At 41.2% G+C, this 16,805-nt stretch overlaps 1 protein-coding gene across 1 annotated transcript; it reads left to right on the top strand.

Moving 5' to 3' along the window:
* The first annotated feature begins 3,189 nt into the window (after positions 1 to 3,189).
* On the top strand, positions 3,190 to 14,269 carry LOC117994996 (zinc finger protein 184-like). The gene is made up of 17 exons (XM_069508124.1): positions 3,190 to 3,458; positions 4,075 to 4,246; positions 4,592 to 4,684; positions 5,319 to 5,456; positions 6,976 to 7,788; positions 8,306 to 8,433; positions 9,510 to 9,584; positions 10,041 to 10,179; positions 10,802 to 10,902; positions 11,045 to 11,138; positions 11,274 to 11,348; positions 11,392 to 11,492; positions 11,585 to 11,728; positions 12,353 to 12,458; positions 12,769 to 12,900; positions 13,210 to 13,416; positions 13,548 to 14,269. The coding sequence occupies exons 1-17, from the start codon at positions 3,385 to 3,387 to the stop codon at positions 13,725 to 13,727; spliced, it is 2,772 nt and encodes a 923-aa protein (XP_069364225.1). The 5' UTR covers positions 3,190 to 3,384; the 3' UTR covers positions 13,728 to 14,269.
* Positions 14,270 to 16,805: the final 2,536 nt, after the last annotated feature.

Genomic DNA, 16,805 nt, shown 5'->3' with positions numbered 1-16,805 from the left:
CGGTATTTCGAATACCCTAATACAAGAAACTACCCCCGGTAATGCCCACAAAACAAATAATGCAACATGCAACCTGGTCACCTGTCACGACTTAAATGACACAAGAATTACTGGACCAAAACTAGTAGAAGTGGTTCACAAGGAAATGCCCAGTTTTATCTCCGAGCTTTTTCTGCGGAAGGAAAACGTCGGATCGATGCGTCTGATTTTCGACCCTCGAGAACGAAACAAATTTGTGAAACAAAACTATCCCGTCTGATTTGTCATACCGGTTCGTAGCTTTCTACAACAAAAGTTGGACAACCTGTCTAATTTTTGGGTCTGGCGGCAGCGCCCCACCTGTAACATGCTCGGTTGCGGAAACCTTGCATGCGAAGGAATGTCGAGTGCTAGTCTACCTAGACGACTTCCTTCTGGTCAATCAAGACCAATCCAAGTTATGTCTTCAGGCTGCGGAAGCCGTGAGGCACTTGGAACTTCTGGGCTGGCAATTCTGGTCAACTAAGACCAATCCAGGTTATGCCTTCACGCTGCGGAAGCGTGAGGTCCTTGGAACTTCGGGGCAGGGGGATCAATTACCAAAAGCCAACGTCCATACCATGTTGAAGACACCGGTTCTCGTCCGATCACCGAAGTTAAGCAACATCGGGATCAATTACTAAAAGTCAATTCTAACACTCACACAAGACCTACAATACCTGGGTATTCGTTGGCAGACTATAAGAAAATTCAATGTTCTTGCCCATAATAAAGAGTAAAAAACTATCAACGAGACCTTTGAGAGAATTATTACTGAAAATATCTGAAATCACTCTTCACGAAATGCAACGGTTGCTAGGACAGTCAGACTTCGCCAGTTTAGTAACTCCCAGAAGCAGACTACATTCTGATCAGATCCAAATACGCCTCAAACGTTTCGATAATATGTTTTAGACTGCTGAATCCACAATCGTGGAACAGGGAATGACATGGCGGCGCGGAACCACATGTCTCAGGCTGCCAATATGTACACCTAAAACCTGCCATCCACTGCTTGGCGAATAATGCCTCTGATTGGCTTTTAGTGCCCAATTAAACGGGAAATTAATGCCAGAAACTTGGTGAGTGCATCAAAAATGATAGCACAGCAATAGAAGGAACTTTATGCAGTTATAGTGGCAATTGAAGACAGCACAAGAACTCTGTAAAAATCGCAAGTCTTAGTTCAATCGAACACTCATTCGTTCACTCACTCGTTCGTTCTAACGTTCATTTTAATGAACAAAGTCGTGGGTTTTACTGATTCTAACAATCGAACTCCCGCACATAACAGATTACATTATTGGCTCAAGGCTGTCACGAGGAAAACCTCCCACAGAGTGTCATCTTTTCCCTCAAGCGCCGTCCGAAATCGATTTGGTTGCAGCACAACAGATTACTGTAGTAGGGAATAAAGATGGTGTGATGTCTTTATCGACTGCAAAGATTGATCAGCAAGTTATAGATGCTTTCAACAGGTCATTGAGACATCAATTTAGCATGGGTGTTTTCTTCTCCAAACTAATTGCCAAAAGTACTGACTTACTTGAACCAGTGCAGCTGGGGTGTACTTAAATGTGGCACGTGAAAGACCTTTGGGCTTCAAGATTTAAAAGCAGAGCTCAAATGAACTATAGAACCTATCAGGGACTCTGATAGATGTCACGACATTACAGTGTCCACCAGACATTTACACGGAAGCTGAAAAAATTGAGGATGGGTGCCCAAATAAAGGAGTAGTCTATACGAGAAGTAAAGAACAGGTGCTTGTTGGAAGCAATTTTTGTCCTACCTACCTACCAGACATCAAAAATGGTTAAACTGGTGCGAAACCTGGTGGCGGTTAACTTTCTATGATCCACATGTGGACACTAGGCAATTATTGACGTGGCTAAACTCAAAATTACTAAACCATTTATCATACAGGACCTTAAGGTAGAGCTCAAGCACTAACTACAGAAGCTCTCATTTAAGCACACACTTCCCGAGATATCTAGACGAACCTATATGGACAATTGTTGCCCTGGAACGAAGGGTTGACAACTGAAAGTCTGTGTCACCGGGAAAAATATATTATATACTTTATTTGGCCCAAAGACTGACACTCACTCTTAACATAAATACGGATGGACACTTTCAAAACATAATAGTATAACAGAAAACATAATTCTCTATTAATGTACTAGTATACTACAGTAGTACTACATGTATGTCTTTGACACAGGAAAATAGGTCAAGCAGAATGAAGTTAAGAATTTAAATATATTGTAATCTTTTTATCACCAACTGTAATGAAACTGAAGCCGCATCACGTACTGTAATAGATCACTGGAACAGTTCAGTTCTTAAGCAATGTGGCAGCATTCCTGTATCCCCAGGGATTCATCAGTGGATCAACAGTAGTTTCTTTGGGGACAGATAACCAATCAATGGACGATATACTCGTATCTCGTGGTAACTGGAGATTACCAGACACTCTTGTTGAAATCATTATTGCCCGGAGGAGATCTCAAAGTAACTGAAGCTTATTTTTCAATATAATCATTATATGGTCCGGTTTGAGTTTTAGTAATCCTTATCAAAATTACAGACATAAATCATTTAAATTGGTTGTCTTTTAGACATTATATTTTAACTTATTAACCCTGGTTAGAAATAACAATAACTTTAATAGGTGACAATGAAGGGGACGTGGTTATTTGATCTAACTTAACGATTAATATTTTTGTTATTCAATTGACAGATTAACTCCCTTTGATTCATCATAGCGTTGTGGGTAATACATTTCACCAGCAGATAACAAACACGTCTTCATACATAAATGCTGTATGTTTTCCGGAGGCACATCAATATGACGGTTTTACATTACAATAAAACCGATATTATGTGCCGAGAGGGAAAACATACAGCATTGCAGGAACTTCTTCCTGGTGAAGACTATGACATCCAAGATGGCAGCGGCTCACTGCCTTGCTGGGTGAGACACTAGCGCCCCTATATCCGGTAAGGTAAACTACATTATTGCATAGGAATATACATGTTTATGGATGAAGCGCGCATATATGCGGTGAGTACATAATTGCTTCTTCATACATAAATGCTGTATGTTTTCCCTCTCGGCACATAATATCGGTTTTATTGTAATGTAAAACCGTCATATTCTGTGATACAAGATACCACCGACCAGAAATAAAAGCAAGATCCAAGTACCTGTTATTTTTCCAAGTCCAAGTAATTATTTTTGCCACGATTTTTCTCTATTTTGATTTCAGTACCTAGTGCTATTTACTAAGTCGCTTTGCTTGTTAATAAGAGTATGTTGGAGTTCATTTATCTAATGTGAACGGAAAAACGTAAACTAATAAAATGAAGTGTTGTGTGCCTTCGTGTAATAGCTTGAAAACAGACTCGAAAAACACTCAAAAAGTTACCTTTCACAAGTAAGTGGTGCTGTTTTCTTATTGATAAACATCAACGCAAATAACAAGATAATCTTTTTCTTATATATAAATAAAACAGTGCCGTGTAGACAACATGCAGCCTAAACTTGTGGATGTAACTTGTTAGGAAGTGTCTAGCTGACCGTCCGACGGAAGGCGAAATTTATTTTTATTGAGCCGATGTAGTTAACATAAAATGCATTTAGGTTTTCTATAACGTTGACCCACACTACTAAAGGATTTTGATTTTTGGCGGATCAGTGTAATGACTTATTATTATCTTGTCATTTATATCGGTGTCTGCTCCTTGAAAAAGTTGGTTCTACAGTATGCATGTGTGTGAAAAAAGGATCTGGCACAACCGCAAAGACCAGGCAATGTACTTCGATCACCCAGGTGGTGGGGGTGAAATTGCTTATGGTGGCTTGTGGTGTGGTTGTAGAACAAGGAGGGTGGAATGAGGTCAAACAACACCTCAGAACACTCACCGTTATTAAGATGATAGAATACGCAGAAGGAACATATGTCTTCAGCTTGCCAGGCTTTCCAACAAGGATTGATTTTATTATAAGAACAAATTGATTAGGATTTGGCTGAATAGTGCTTTGGATTTCAGGGTTCCGAAAGAGAAATTCTGTCGAGTAGCCTGGTTTGCAGCCCTAGGCATAGAGGAGAGTGATCTACCTGAAGCTCCAGTGGTGTGCTCGCTACATTTCAAAGACTCCAACTTCTATAACAGCAAGAATGGGTCGAGGATAGTGCAAAGGGGGGCTGTGCCATTTGTACAGGTAAATTACTCAAACCCCATTTATTAATAATGTTTACAGTTAGGTACTACAATTACTTAAAAAAAACCGGCCAAGTGCGAGTCAGGCACGCGCAACAAGGGTTCCATACTACAGTCGTATTTTTTCCCCCGAATGTCAGCTTTATGACCTACCTACCTGCCAAATTTCATGATTCTAGGTCAACGGGAAGTACCCTGTAGGTTTCTTGACGGACCGACAGACAACAAAGTGATCCTATAAGGGTTCCGTTTTTCCTTTTGATGTACAGAACCCTAAAAAAAACAAAAGATTTAAGTGTGAAACAAACCATGCAACAAAAGTAAAGATTGTTTTGATTAATTTCAGGTCTGTATGATATGTCTGGATACGAACTGTAGACTGTACCCGCTGAGCAAGTATAACCTGGAGCAAGCATTTGAAATATTGACAGGTCTTCAAGTAAGTGGTTTTCAATATTTTTTGTTGAAGCAAAGCTTTAAAACTCATCTGTAGGGTTCCATACCCCAAAAAAAAAAAACTGAACCCTTATAGGATCACTTTGTTGCCCGTCTGTTTGTCTGTCTGTCAAGAAACCTACAGGGTACTTTCCGTTGACCTAGAATCATGAAATTTGGTAGGTAGGTAGGTCCTATAGCAGAAATTCGGGGAAAAATCAGAAAACCGTGAATTTGTGGTTACATCACACAAAAAAAAAATGTGGTCATGAACTAATAATTAGTATTTTCAATTTTCGAAGTAAGATAACTATATCAAGTAGGGTATCATATGAAAGGTCTTCACCTGTGCATTCTAAAACAGATGTTTATTTAGTTTTATGCATCATGGTTTTTGAATTATCGTGCAAAATGTCGAAAAAATACGTCTGAATTACGGAACCCTCGTTACGCGAGCCTGACTCGCACTTGGCCGGTTTTTTTTTGTTTTGGTGGCCACCAACCTCTCACTAATAAGACCACGGCGCTTATTAGTGCGCACGGAAAGTCGTCTTATACCATATCACTTTCCATCAGGTATGATTGTGGTCAAGTGTGTGCCTACAATGAATTAGAAAAAAATGTTGATCGTGTTCCAGTTGCAACAAGCGGTGCCGTATCTGACGCCGGCAGTATGCTCGGAATGTGCTCAGCGGCTGACCCACTGCAGTCAGTTCCGACACAAGAGTTTGAGGGCGCATGTGCTGTTATTTGAGCTATTTAAACAACACGAACTGGTAAGTAACATGCTCCCCCAAGAATTGCTCTCTATTTCTCCTTCTCCCTCTCATATCTCTCTCTCTTTTTTCCCTCGCCCTCTCAAAAATTGCTCTCTCTTCCTTCAACTCTTCCTCTATCTCCTTCTCCCTCTCCCATGAATAGTAAGTAATACATGCTCTCTCTCATAATAAATAATCTATCTGTAATCTATGTATATATAAAAGGGGGTACGGAACCCTAAAAAGGAAAATCTGACTTGACTGACTGACTGACTGATCTATCAACGCACAGCTGGAGCTACTGGACGCATCGGGCTGAAATTTGGCTTGCAGATAGCTGCATTTTCAGCTATTTCTCTATAATGACGTATCTAGTATTCAGCTATCTATTATGACGTAGACGTCCGCTAAAAAAGGATTTTTGAAAATTCAACCCCTAAAGTCGAAGAAGACGAAGACGAAGACGAAGTCGCGAGGATAAGCTAGCTTCGTCCGCGTGGACTACACAAACTTCAAACCTCAAAAAATTTCAAAAATCCTTTCTTAGCGGATGCCTACGTCATAATAACTATCTGCTTGCCAAATTTCAGCCCGATCCGTCCAGTAGTTTGAGCTGTGCGTTGATAGATCAGTCAGTCAGTCAGTCAGTCACCTTTTCCTTTTATTTATTTAGATTACAGCTATCTGTAATCTGATTAATTTCAGCCATTAATAGTTTTGTATTTACTATCTTATGCTCGCGACTTCGTCCGCGTGGACTACACAAATTTCAAACCCCTATTTCACCCCCTTAGGGGTTGAATTTTCAAAAATCCTTTCTTAGCGGATGCCTACGTCATAATAGCTATCTGCATGCCAAATTTCAGCCCGATCCGTCCAGTAGTTTGAGCTGTGCGTTGATAGATCAGTCAGTCAGTCAGTCAGTCACCTTTTCCTTTTATATATTTAGATTGTATAAGTCCCGCAAATTGCTAATGCGCATGGCCGCCATTTTAGTGACGTCAGCACTAGACTGAAGTTTCGAGCTTATGGTATATTTTCATAAGAAAGCTCAGAGTCACTCAGCGGGCGATGGAGATGCGGAGTTTCTCTACGTGATCAAATCAGAAATGACAAGATCCGTAGGAGAAGTAGAGTAACCGACATAGCTTAACGGGTTGTGAAGCTGAGGTGGCAATGGGCAGGGCACATAGTTCGTACAACCGATAGACGTTGGGGTCCCAAGGTGCTGGAATGGCGACCTCGCACCGGAAGACGCAGCGTTGGAAGACCCCCCACTAGGTGGTCGGACGACATCAGACGAGTCGCAGGGAGCCGCTGGATCCAGGCGGCGCAAGACCGTGGCGTATGGAAGTCCCTACAAGAGACCTATGTCTAGCTGTGGACATCTATTGGTTGATGATGATGATGATGATGATGATGATGGTATATTTTTATTTCGGCTGACATCAAAATAACGTCATTTCGATGTTAATGAGACATGGTTTCAGCGCAATAGCAGTTTGCGGAACTTATATATTGGTTTACTTTTTTACAGTTAACAGTGTCAAAAATACGAACAATAAGTCGACAGGAGCACGGGCTGGCATCCAAGATAACACATAAGTTGTTCAAACCTAACCACTGTGACTTAAACGTTGTAGACAGCTCATCTGTAGAAATTGAGATAGACAATGTAGAAACAAAATCCATAGTCAAAGTAGAAAAACAAGACGAAATAGTAATAGCTTTCGAACCTAAAGAAAATGACAGTTTAACAGAATTAGCTACGCATGATATCAAAAGTGATTACAATGAAGATATTGATATTGATGTCGATTTTTTGAATGATGAAAACGATGGGGACTTTCTGAATAATGATGATGGGTTTTCGGATGACAATTTGGCTCCTTTAAATGATAAAAAAATAAATGCAAGTAATTTGGCAGGTGATGATATTGAAGTCGGATTCGTTTCGAAAATTGAAAGCGATAAGGGTATTGATGAGAAATTGCCTAAAAAAGTTGTTAATAACGTAAAAAGGACCAGAAAGGTGAATCCGACAGGAACTAAAACTGTTCGTAACAGAAAACCGGCTGCTAAAAGAAACGTTACAAAAAAAGTAGATGAATCCAAACCTAAAAGAGCACCTAGAGTCAAAAAGTCTGGTGCTCCGAAACTAGTTAGAAAGGTTAGAGACAAGTTGAGTATATTTGAAACAACTAAATTGACTCTGGAAGAGCAAATAGAGGAAATCAATAAGAGGAAAGAAACTAGTAATTACAAGAATTCTAGTTTTCAATGCGATGTATGCTACAGAGGGTTCATTTCTGAGACCACTTATACCCGACATATGGAGAAACATTCCAAGGTAAGCTTTGTATGCTGCACGTTGTATCATGCAGATTTTTATGGTTCTGTACATCCCTTATAGGATCACTTTGTTGTCACACCGTCTGTCTGTCAAGAAACGAACAGGGTACTTCCCGTTGACCTACAATCATGAAATTTGGCAGGTAGGTAGGTCTTATAGCAGACATTAGGGGAAGAATCTGAAAACCGTAAATTTGTGGGTACATCACGAAAAAAAAAATTATTTGCACCTGGTATGTAGTGTAACATGTAGATTTTTGTATTTTGGTGGATTATAGTAAAAAAGCTGAGACCCGCGACTTCGTACGCGTGGATTTAGGTTTTAAAAATTCCGTGGGAACTCTTTGATTTTCCGGAATAAAAATCCTATGTCATTCTCCAGGTCTTTAACTATACCCATGCAAAAAATCACGTCAATCGGTTGCTCCGTTGCGATGTGATTGAAGGACAAACCAATAAATCAACAAACAAAAACACTTTCGCATTTATAATATGGGTACTGATTTTGTGTGCAGTCGTTCGGCACGCTGGAGTGCCCCGTGTGCAAGCAGTACGTGAGCGACAAGCACGCGCTGCACAAACACAGCAAGGCGCACGCGACGCGCTACAAGTGCACATTGTGCGACTTCACCACCATGACCAAGTGAGTTCAATTTCAATTATTTGCTGATACACACACATTTACTGATACAATTTTTTTTGTTAATGTATATAACGGTACACCCGCAAATAGAATCATGGGGTTATCAGTTGATCTTGGCATATCATTTATGTAAATTAAAAGGAGAAGAGGTCCTAGTATGCTACCTTGTGGAACTCCTTGAGTAATCATTTTCGGTTGAGATAGGAATTACTTTTCTGTTACTTTTTTCGCATATCCTATGACTATTACTTGACTTCTGTCACTAAGATAACTTTTTATAAGACTCAGTGCGTTAATTTTGTCTGTCAATACATAATGGATCTACAAAGTCAAAGGCCTTTGTAAACTCCGCCGATTTAATGGCGATATGATTGACTTATCATCAACACCTTTCATAATTTTCTGAAGGCAGGTAGTGGAAGACAGTTTATGCTCTTTTTTAGGGTTCCGTACCTCAAAAGGAAAAACGGAACCCTTATAGGATCACTTTGTTGTCTGTCTGTCTGTCTGTCAAGAAACCTACAGGGTACTTCCCGTTGACCTAGAATCATGAAATTTGGCAGGTAGGTAGATCATATAGCTGACATTTGGGGAAAATCTGAAAACCGTGAATTTAGGGTTAGATCACACAAAAAAAATTAAATTGTGGTCATGAACTAATAATTAGTATTTTCAATATTCGAAGTAAGATGACTATATCAAGTGGGGTATTATATGAAAGGGCTTTACCTGTGCATTCTAAAACATATTTTTATTTATTTTATGCATCATGGTTTTTGAATTATCGTGCAAAATGTCGAAAAAATACGACTGTAGTACGGAACCCTCAGTGTGCGAGCCTGACTTGCACTTGGCTGGTTTTTATATTTTCTTCAGAGTATTAGAAATCACGTCATGCATTGCCAGACACTGTGTCGTGGGAATCCCCCCAGACACCCTTAAACGTTAATAATTTGTTAAGCTTTTTACACCACAGCGTGGTGGTGGACTGCGCCCTAAACTGTTCTCCTTCTGAGAGGAGACCCGTGCTCAGTAGTGGCCCGGCGAAGGGTTGATGATGGTGATTGTTGTTGCAGCGAGTCTGCGCGAATGCACGAGAACTGGCACAAGGGCACCCGGTACAATTGCGAACACTGTGAAGCTGACTTCGTGTAAGTATTATTTTTTTACCCGACTGCGGCTGCCCAAAAGGAGGGTTATGATTTCACCTGTATGTACGCGCTCATGCTCGCGACTTCGCCCGCGTGGACTACATAGATTGCGAACCCCTATTTAACCCACTTAGGGGTGGAATTTCAAAAAATTCTTTTTTTACCTCTAGCCTTTCGTATGATACCCCACGTGGTATAGTAATCTCACTTTGAAAGTTGAAAATACTAATAATTATTATTTGTTCATGAACACATTTTTTTTGTGAGGTAACCACAATTTTCCTTACGTGTGCTATAAGACCTACCTACCTGCCAACTTATATGATTTTAGGTCAACGGGAAGTAGCTTATAGGTTTTTTGACAGACACGACAGACAGACAACGTAGTATAAGGGTTCCTTTTTCCTTTTAGGGCACGGAACCCTAAAAAAATATAATTTGTCTGTTTCGTCTCAGAAAGTACACGTCATATATGACGCACTTGCGTGTAAAGCACCCTTCCGACCACATCTGCAACCAGTGCGGCTACTCCTACCTGAACGAGTTGGGGCTCCGCGCGCACTTGCGGAGGATTCACCGCACAGACAAGATCGAGGTGAGGCCTTTATAAGCTACGCCGATGTACCTGCGCAGAAGTCTTATTTTTGAATGACGCGAGAACATCTCAGCCAATCATAGCGCGCGTCCGTCCGCTATTGGTTGTTGCCTACGCGCCATGATGTACGCGCGAATTATGAGCGTGATAGCACGAGTCTCTGTTATTCTTGTGTTTAGAATCTTAACGTCAAGCAATAAGGTATTACAATATACTAGTGACCCGCCTCGTCTTCACACGGGTAGCTTATTACAATTTTCGTAGGGACCTCTAATTTTTTTGAAAACAAAGTACATAATAGCCTATGTCACTCAGGAATAATGTAGCTTTCTACTGGTGAAAGAATTTTCAAAATTAGTTCAGTAGTTCCAGAGATTACCCCCTACAGACAAACTCACAAACTTTACCTCCTTATAATATTAGTATAGATTTAGTAATATTATTTCATTGGTGTATATGACGACTGAGAGCTTTCATCGAAAATGCTGACTTATTCTATTTGATATAACAAAATAATCACACTGTCCACTGACATCACATCAGTATCTACATCCCTCCCGTGCGATGCCGGGGCGGGTCGCTAGTGTGAAATAAATGCAAATTATGTGAAATATTGTTCTAGTGCCCAGATGGGCCCCTGTGCGCTGAGTGCAATGTTCGCTTCGCGAGTCAGACGGCGTACGAACAGCACTTGAAGGTTTCCCCCAAACACTACACGCCCGAGTAAGTTTATGTTCCAGTGCCCAGACGGGCCCCTGTGCGCGGAGTGCAATGTTCGCTTCGCGAGTCAGACGGCGTACGAACAGCACTTGAAGGTTTCCCCCAAACACTACACGCCCGAGTAAGTTTATGTTCCAGTGCCCAGATGGGCCCCTGTGCGCGGAGTGCAATGTTCGCTTCGCGAGTCAGACGGCGTACGAACAGCACTTGAAGGTTTCCCCCAAACACTACACGCCCGAGTAAGTTTATGTTCCAGTGCCCAGACGGGCCCCTGTGCGCGGAGTGCAATGTTCGCTTCGCGAGTCAGACGGCGTACGAACAGCACTTGAAGGTTTCCCCCAAACACTACACGCCCGAGTAAGTTTATGTTCCAGTGCCCAGACGGGCCCCTGTGCGCGGAGTGCAATGTTCGCTTCGCGAGTCAGACGGCGTACGAACAGCACTTGAAGGTTTCCCCCAAACACTACACGCCCGAGTAAGTTTATGTTCCAGTGCCCAGACGGGCCCCTGTGCGCGGAGTGCAATGTTCGCTTCGCGAGTCAGACGGCGTACGAACAGCACTTGAAGGTTTCCCCCAAACACTACACGCCCGAGTAAGTTTATGTTCCAGTGCCCAGACGGGCCCCTGTGCGCGGAGTGCAATGTTCGCTTCGCGAGTCAGACGGCGTACGAACAGCACTTGAAGGTTTCCCCCAAACACTACACGCCCGAGTAAGTTTATGTTCCAGTGCCCAGACGGGCCCCTGTGCGCGGAGTGCAATGTTCGCTTCGCGAGTCAGACGGCGTACGAACAGCACTTGAAGGTTTCCCCCAAACACTACACGCCCGAGTAAGTTTATGTTCCAGTGCCCAGACGGGCCCCTGTGCGCTGAGTGCAATGTTTGCTTCGCGAGTCAGACGGCGTACGAACAGCACTTGAAGGTTTCCCCCAAACACTACACGCCCGAGTAAGTTTATGTTCCAGTGCCCAGACGGGCCCCTGTGCGCGGAGTGCAATATTCGACTGCCAGCAATAGTCTATTAAAATAATTTATTCAAAATAGGTACCTAATAAATTACACTTTTTGGTGGTCGGTTGTTGCATTTGTAAGATGATATATTGGTGATAATTATTACACAAACTTAAAACTAAAGCTATGAGTTCTAAACGTGCCCGGGTCTGAGAAGAGCCCACAAAAAGCTCAGCTGGGTATTCTTTTTTTTTATTATCACCACTTTACAAAATCACTTAAACTTACTAGAACTATCACTTATTAGGTATCACAAAGCTGTTAAGCAACTCATTCCCAAGCTTTCTTATCATTTCTTTACATAAATATACATATCTTTGATTTGCCTATTATTTGACGGATGTCGATTCAGAATCAAACTGAGAGTTCCTGTGAGTGTAGTTCACTCTGCTTATGCCTAATGTGTTATGATAGTGATGGTGTATGTCTGTATGCACACACAGAACGCGGCAAGTGAACCAGCCGATCCCGCCGCGTTGCTACAGCAAAGGAACCCGCCGCCACAAGCGACAGCCCGGCGACCCCGATGACGTCATCACTTGTGAACAGGTCATTTAGAATTTGTTCTATTCTTTGATTGCTCTCCATGGTCGCTCCAAGTCGAGCGCGAGGATGACGGGTCCTTGGTCCCACTGGCGGGTCTCCGGTATACCACCAGGCACCCGTGGTCCCAATAGTGAGTCTACAGTATACCACCATGTACTCGTGGTCCCACGGGTACGGGGTACACGGTGGTATACCGAAGACCCACCAGTAGGACAAACTGGTAGTACCCGGACCTGTCACGAAATGGTGGTGGTAGACTCGGTCGGCAGCATTATGCGACAGTTGCATAAACTAATTATATTCTTGTTTCTAGTGTGGCATCGAACTCAAGGACTTCTTGCGGTATACATTCCACTTCAAGCGTGAGCACCCCGACAAGAACCGCACCCAGTTCGCTCCCAGCAAGCGGGCAGTGTTGTGCGAGCAGTGCGGAAGGAGCTTTCAGGTGAGACTCTCTCCCCCTCACCTCTCTCCCTCTTCCTCTCTGATAAAACTGACACTAGATAGCGCCTACATACGGCACTGTACTTAAATCATACATTAGATGTCGCCTACGCTCTAATAGCGCACTTTAGTCACGAAATTTTCACTAGATGGCGACTATGTTCCAATAGATGGCGTCTGCGTACCTGTAGACGACAATTGTGTCAATACATGGCGCTGTACTTATCGCTAGATGGCGACTACGTGATATTAGATGGCGCTGTACCGAGACTTCGAATTTAAATAAACTATAATGTTTTTTATATTCTAGTCACCGCACCATCTAAAATACCACATGGCGAAACACACGGGCCAGAAGGACTTCCAGTGCGACGTGTGCGAGAAACGCTTCCGGATAAAGGCCTTCCTAGACAAGCACAAGGAGACGCACATGGCGATGACGGCGCGGCGTCTCTACACGTGCGGCGTGTGTGAAAAGACCTTCACTTGCCACTCCAGTCTCAACCGACACATATGGGTGAGTGACTTGCCTCTTCAGACTGACACATGAATGAGTGTGAAAGGCCTTTACTTGCGTCTTGTCTCACCAGACACCTTAGTTATGTTATCTATGATATTAATAACTTTTATACTGTTTCTTTTCCACAGATCCACAGAGGAAAGTCCTTCAAATGTGAAATCTGCGAGAAAGCCTTTAGCAACGCCTCGGAGCGTAACTGTCACGTGTCTCATGTACACATGAAGGTGCCGTGGCCGAAGCGTCACCGTGGGCCGAACAACCGAGGCCGAAGACCTTCGTTAACTAAAGACGAGAATTATGACGAGTGACGTTCTAAAATAACATAAGTGCAGTGCATAGTTCAGTAAAAGTGATACCTAACAGCAGTGACATTTGTAACAATCTCAGACAGTGTGACCCAATTCACAACACTATGAGCATGTGTTAGCAAATACTTGCCAGACTCAGTATGGCAGTGTGGTGTCTTACACTTGTGACACTAATAATGGCAGTATGTTACAGAGTGGCATACTATAGATAACTGATGAAGCTAGCATATATCACACTAGCGACCCGCCCCGGCTTCGCACAGGTAGCTTATTACAATCTTCGTAGGGATCTCGTAATTTTTTGAAATAAAATGTAGCCTCAGGAATAATGTAGCTTTCTACTGTTGAAAGAATTTTCAACACTATTTACACCAGTATGTAAATTTAATCTATGTGTAAGTGTGTGGCAAGTGGCAGTATTAATAATAGAATGAGAAAGCATTAATTTCATCGTGTATGGCTGGTATTTTGTATGTAGCTTGTAGCTATTGCTTAGAAGTATAAAGACTCATTATATTTGTAAATAGTTTTAAAATTATTAAATTCTAAATTCTTATAAAATTGTTTTTCATTTTTGCTTTAGTTGATAAAATTCTGGTGATACCCGCGACGTCGTCCGCGTGGATTTAGTTATTTAAAAATCTCATGGGTACTCATTGATTTTCCGTAATAAAAAGTAGCTAATTAGTCTCCGAAATGAATGAAAATGAAAAATATTTATTTACCAAAAGCAATTTTGTCAATTTTAACTTTATCCGATGGGTAAGAACTAGTTACGGGTCACAAGAACAAAAACAAAGATAAATAGAATTATAGCATATTTTATAATATTCATTAATATTTACATAATTACAATAATTAATTTAATAGAAATATGATTTCACATCCAATCCTACTACACTAGCGGCACGCTATGATGGCCGGTTTGACACATTACAATAGTGATGTGGAATGTCAATTTATTCTCGAACAAAAAACAATTAAGTTTTGTTTTTGTACCTGATTAAATAGGTTTAATAAAACAAAAATGTATATGTTTATTTAATTTATTTGAACGAACTGAATATTTGAACGAAAATGAATATACATACTTTATATGCACACAAGAAACATATGAATACAAAAGATACCGAAAAAGGTGCCACAAAAGGCCATAATTAATCAGATTCGTCCATACTACTATTTTCACTGTCGTCACTGCTATCATCACATACATTAATAATTATATGTTCGTTTTCTATAATATTATCTATTTTCACATCTCTTTCATAATCTTCCCTTATTAATTTAACAGTTCTATTCACAACCTTTTCCCAGTCTCCTTTAGTCACATGTTCACAAGCTTCTTCTAATAATTTTAGCATTTTTTTTGTGGTAAATGGGGGTTCTGTATTGTGTCTTGCAGCATATCCCTTAATTTGAGCCCACACCAACTCAATCGCATTATACTCACAATGGTAAGGCGGTAACCGTATAACTCTGTGCCCATGTTCTAATGCTATTTCGTCAATGACGTATCGGATCTTGGTTGGTTTGTTTTCTTTTAAAAGACGTACTAATTCCGCTTTTAACATATTCATGTTTGCATCTACGCCATTTTTACGAAGCCATGCGACGATATCAGCTTTCTTTTGGGATTGGGCAGGTGGCTTGTCAATTTGCATCGAGTGGTATGGGGCGTTGTCCATAATTATAATAGATGGTTCAGGGAGGCTACACAACATTGAGGTAAACCATTCAGTAAACTTTTCTCCATTCATGTCTTCATGATAGTCTCCAGTGGTTTTTGACGCAAAAGCCATGAGAGAACCTTCGACAAACCCGTTGATGGTTCCGGCGTGACAAATTATAAGTCGCGATCCTTTTCCTACAGGAACTTTGGAAGTAGATGCTGCTGTGTCATCGTTCCAAGAACGGCCTACAGTATGGTTAGCATTAAGCCATGTTTCATCCAAGAACACAACATTTTGCCAATTTTTGATTTCTTTCACTTGCCGTAAAAAAGTATACCTTGCCATCGCTATATCAAATCTTTCCATCAATATTTTGCGTTTGTTACATTTTTTGTATCGAAATCCAATGGTCTTCAAAATCTTCGTTAAAGAACTTTCCCCACCGAAGAATAATCCAGCTTCCTTCAGTGAATGCACCAACTTTTTTCTTGTTGGATACTCCTTCTGTAAATAGTAGCCGTAAACATGTCTTCGGATAGCATCGGCATCAAAGCTATCGATGCCTACGACTGGTTTTGCTCGTTTTCTCTTTTTTGGTGTGTGAAGTTTATTTTCTTCTGTGCCAGTCTCGCCATATTTTTTTTTAGTTATCCGTCTAACAGTTCGTTGTCCAATATTAAGCGCATCAGCTACGCGTTCAACCACTGACGTTATAGGTAAAATTGGCCCTCCATTTTGAGCTTCACGATCGAAATAGTTACGAAGGCGTATTAGGAACTCACGTGTCTGACTATTTAGAACAGTTCTCTGCGTACGTTCGGTCATATCGACGAAATCCACAACAAAGGGCTTGAACAGAGTCCAAATTAACGAGCAAGGGTCAACAGTAATGCAGTATCAATATTTGAAATCCAAAGCCAGGTCAAAACTATATCACAATCGCATTGCACTGACAGTTTATACTTTTCGAAGCAACGTCAATTCGAAACTGCTTTGTTTTGCATTGAGCATTGACGCGAGTTTGCCGGAGGTAGTAGTTGTGCTAGCCAGCGATCCTATGTGACGATCGTATTAGATTCCATTTTTAAAAATTTATTGATATTTTTTTGCGATTTCAGAGGTTTGTCCACATAGTGAAAATTGTTCATATTCACAAGTACATTCACCCCTTAAATGGTGCAAACTGATTTTTCTACACTTGTATACATTTAAGAAATCAATTTAATAAATAAATTTTGAGTCCTAAACCTAAAACTACATTCGATAAAATTTATGAATCTCTGCACATCACTATCGTCAATAAAGTAATACAATTATTTCCTTCAAAGTCGTTATCAATTAATACGGAACTTCATGAGCGGACAAACGTCAAACCGGCCATCATAGCGTGCCGCTAGTTTAAGTA

The sequence above is a fragment of the Maniola hyperantus genome, chromosome 28 (assembly GCF_902806685.2).
Source record: "Maniola hyperantus chromosome 28, iAphHyp1.2, whole genome shotgun sequence".
In the NCBI taxonomy this organism is placed as follows: domain Eukaryota; kingdom Metazoa; phylum Arthropoda; class Insecta; order Lepidoptera; family Nymphalidae; genus Maniola; species Maniola hyperantus.
This window is presented reverse-complemented; position numbering and strand designations above follow the sequence as displayed.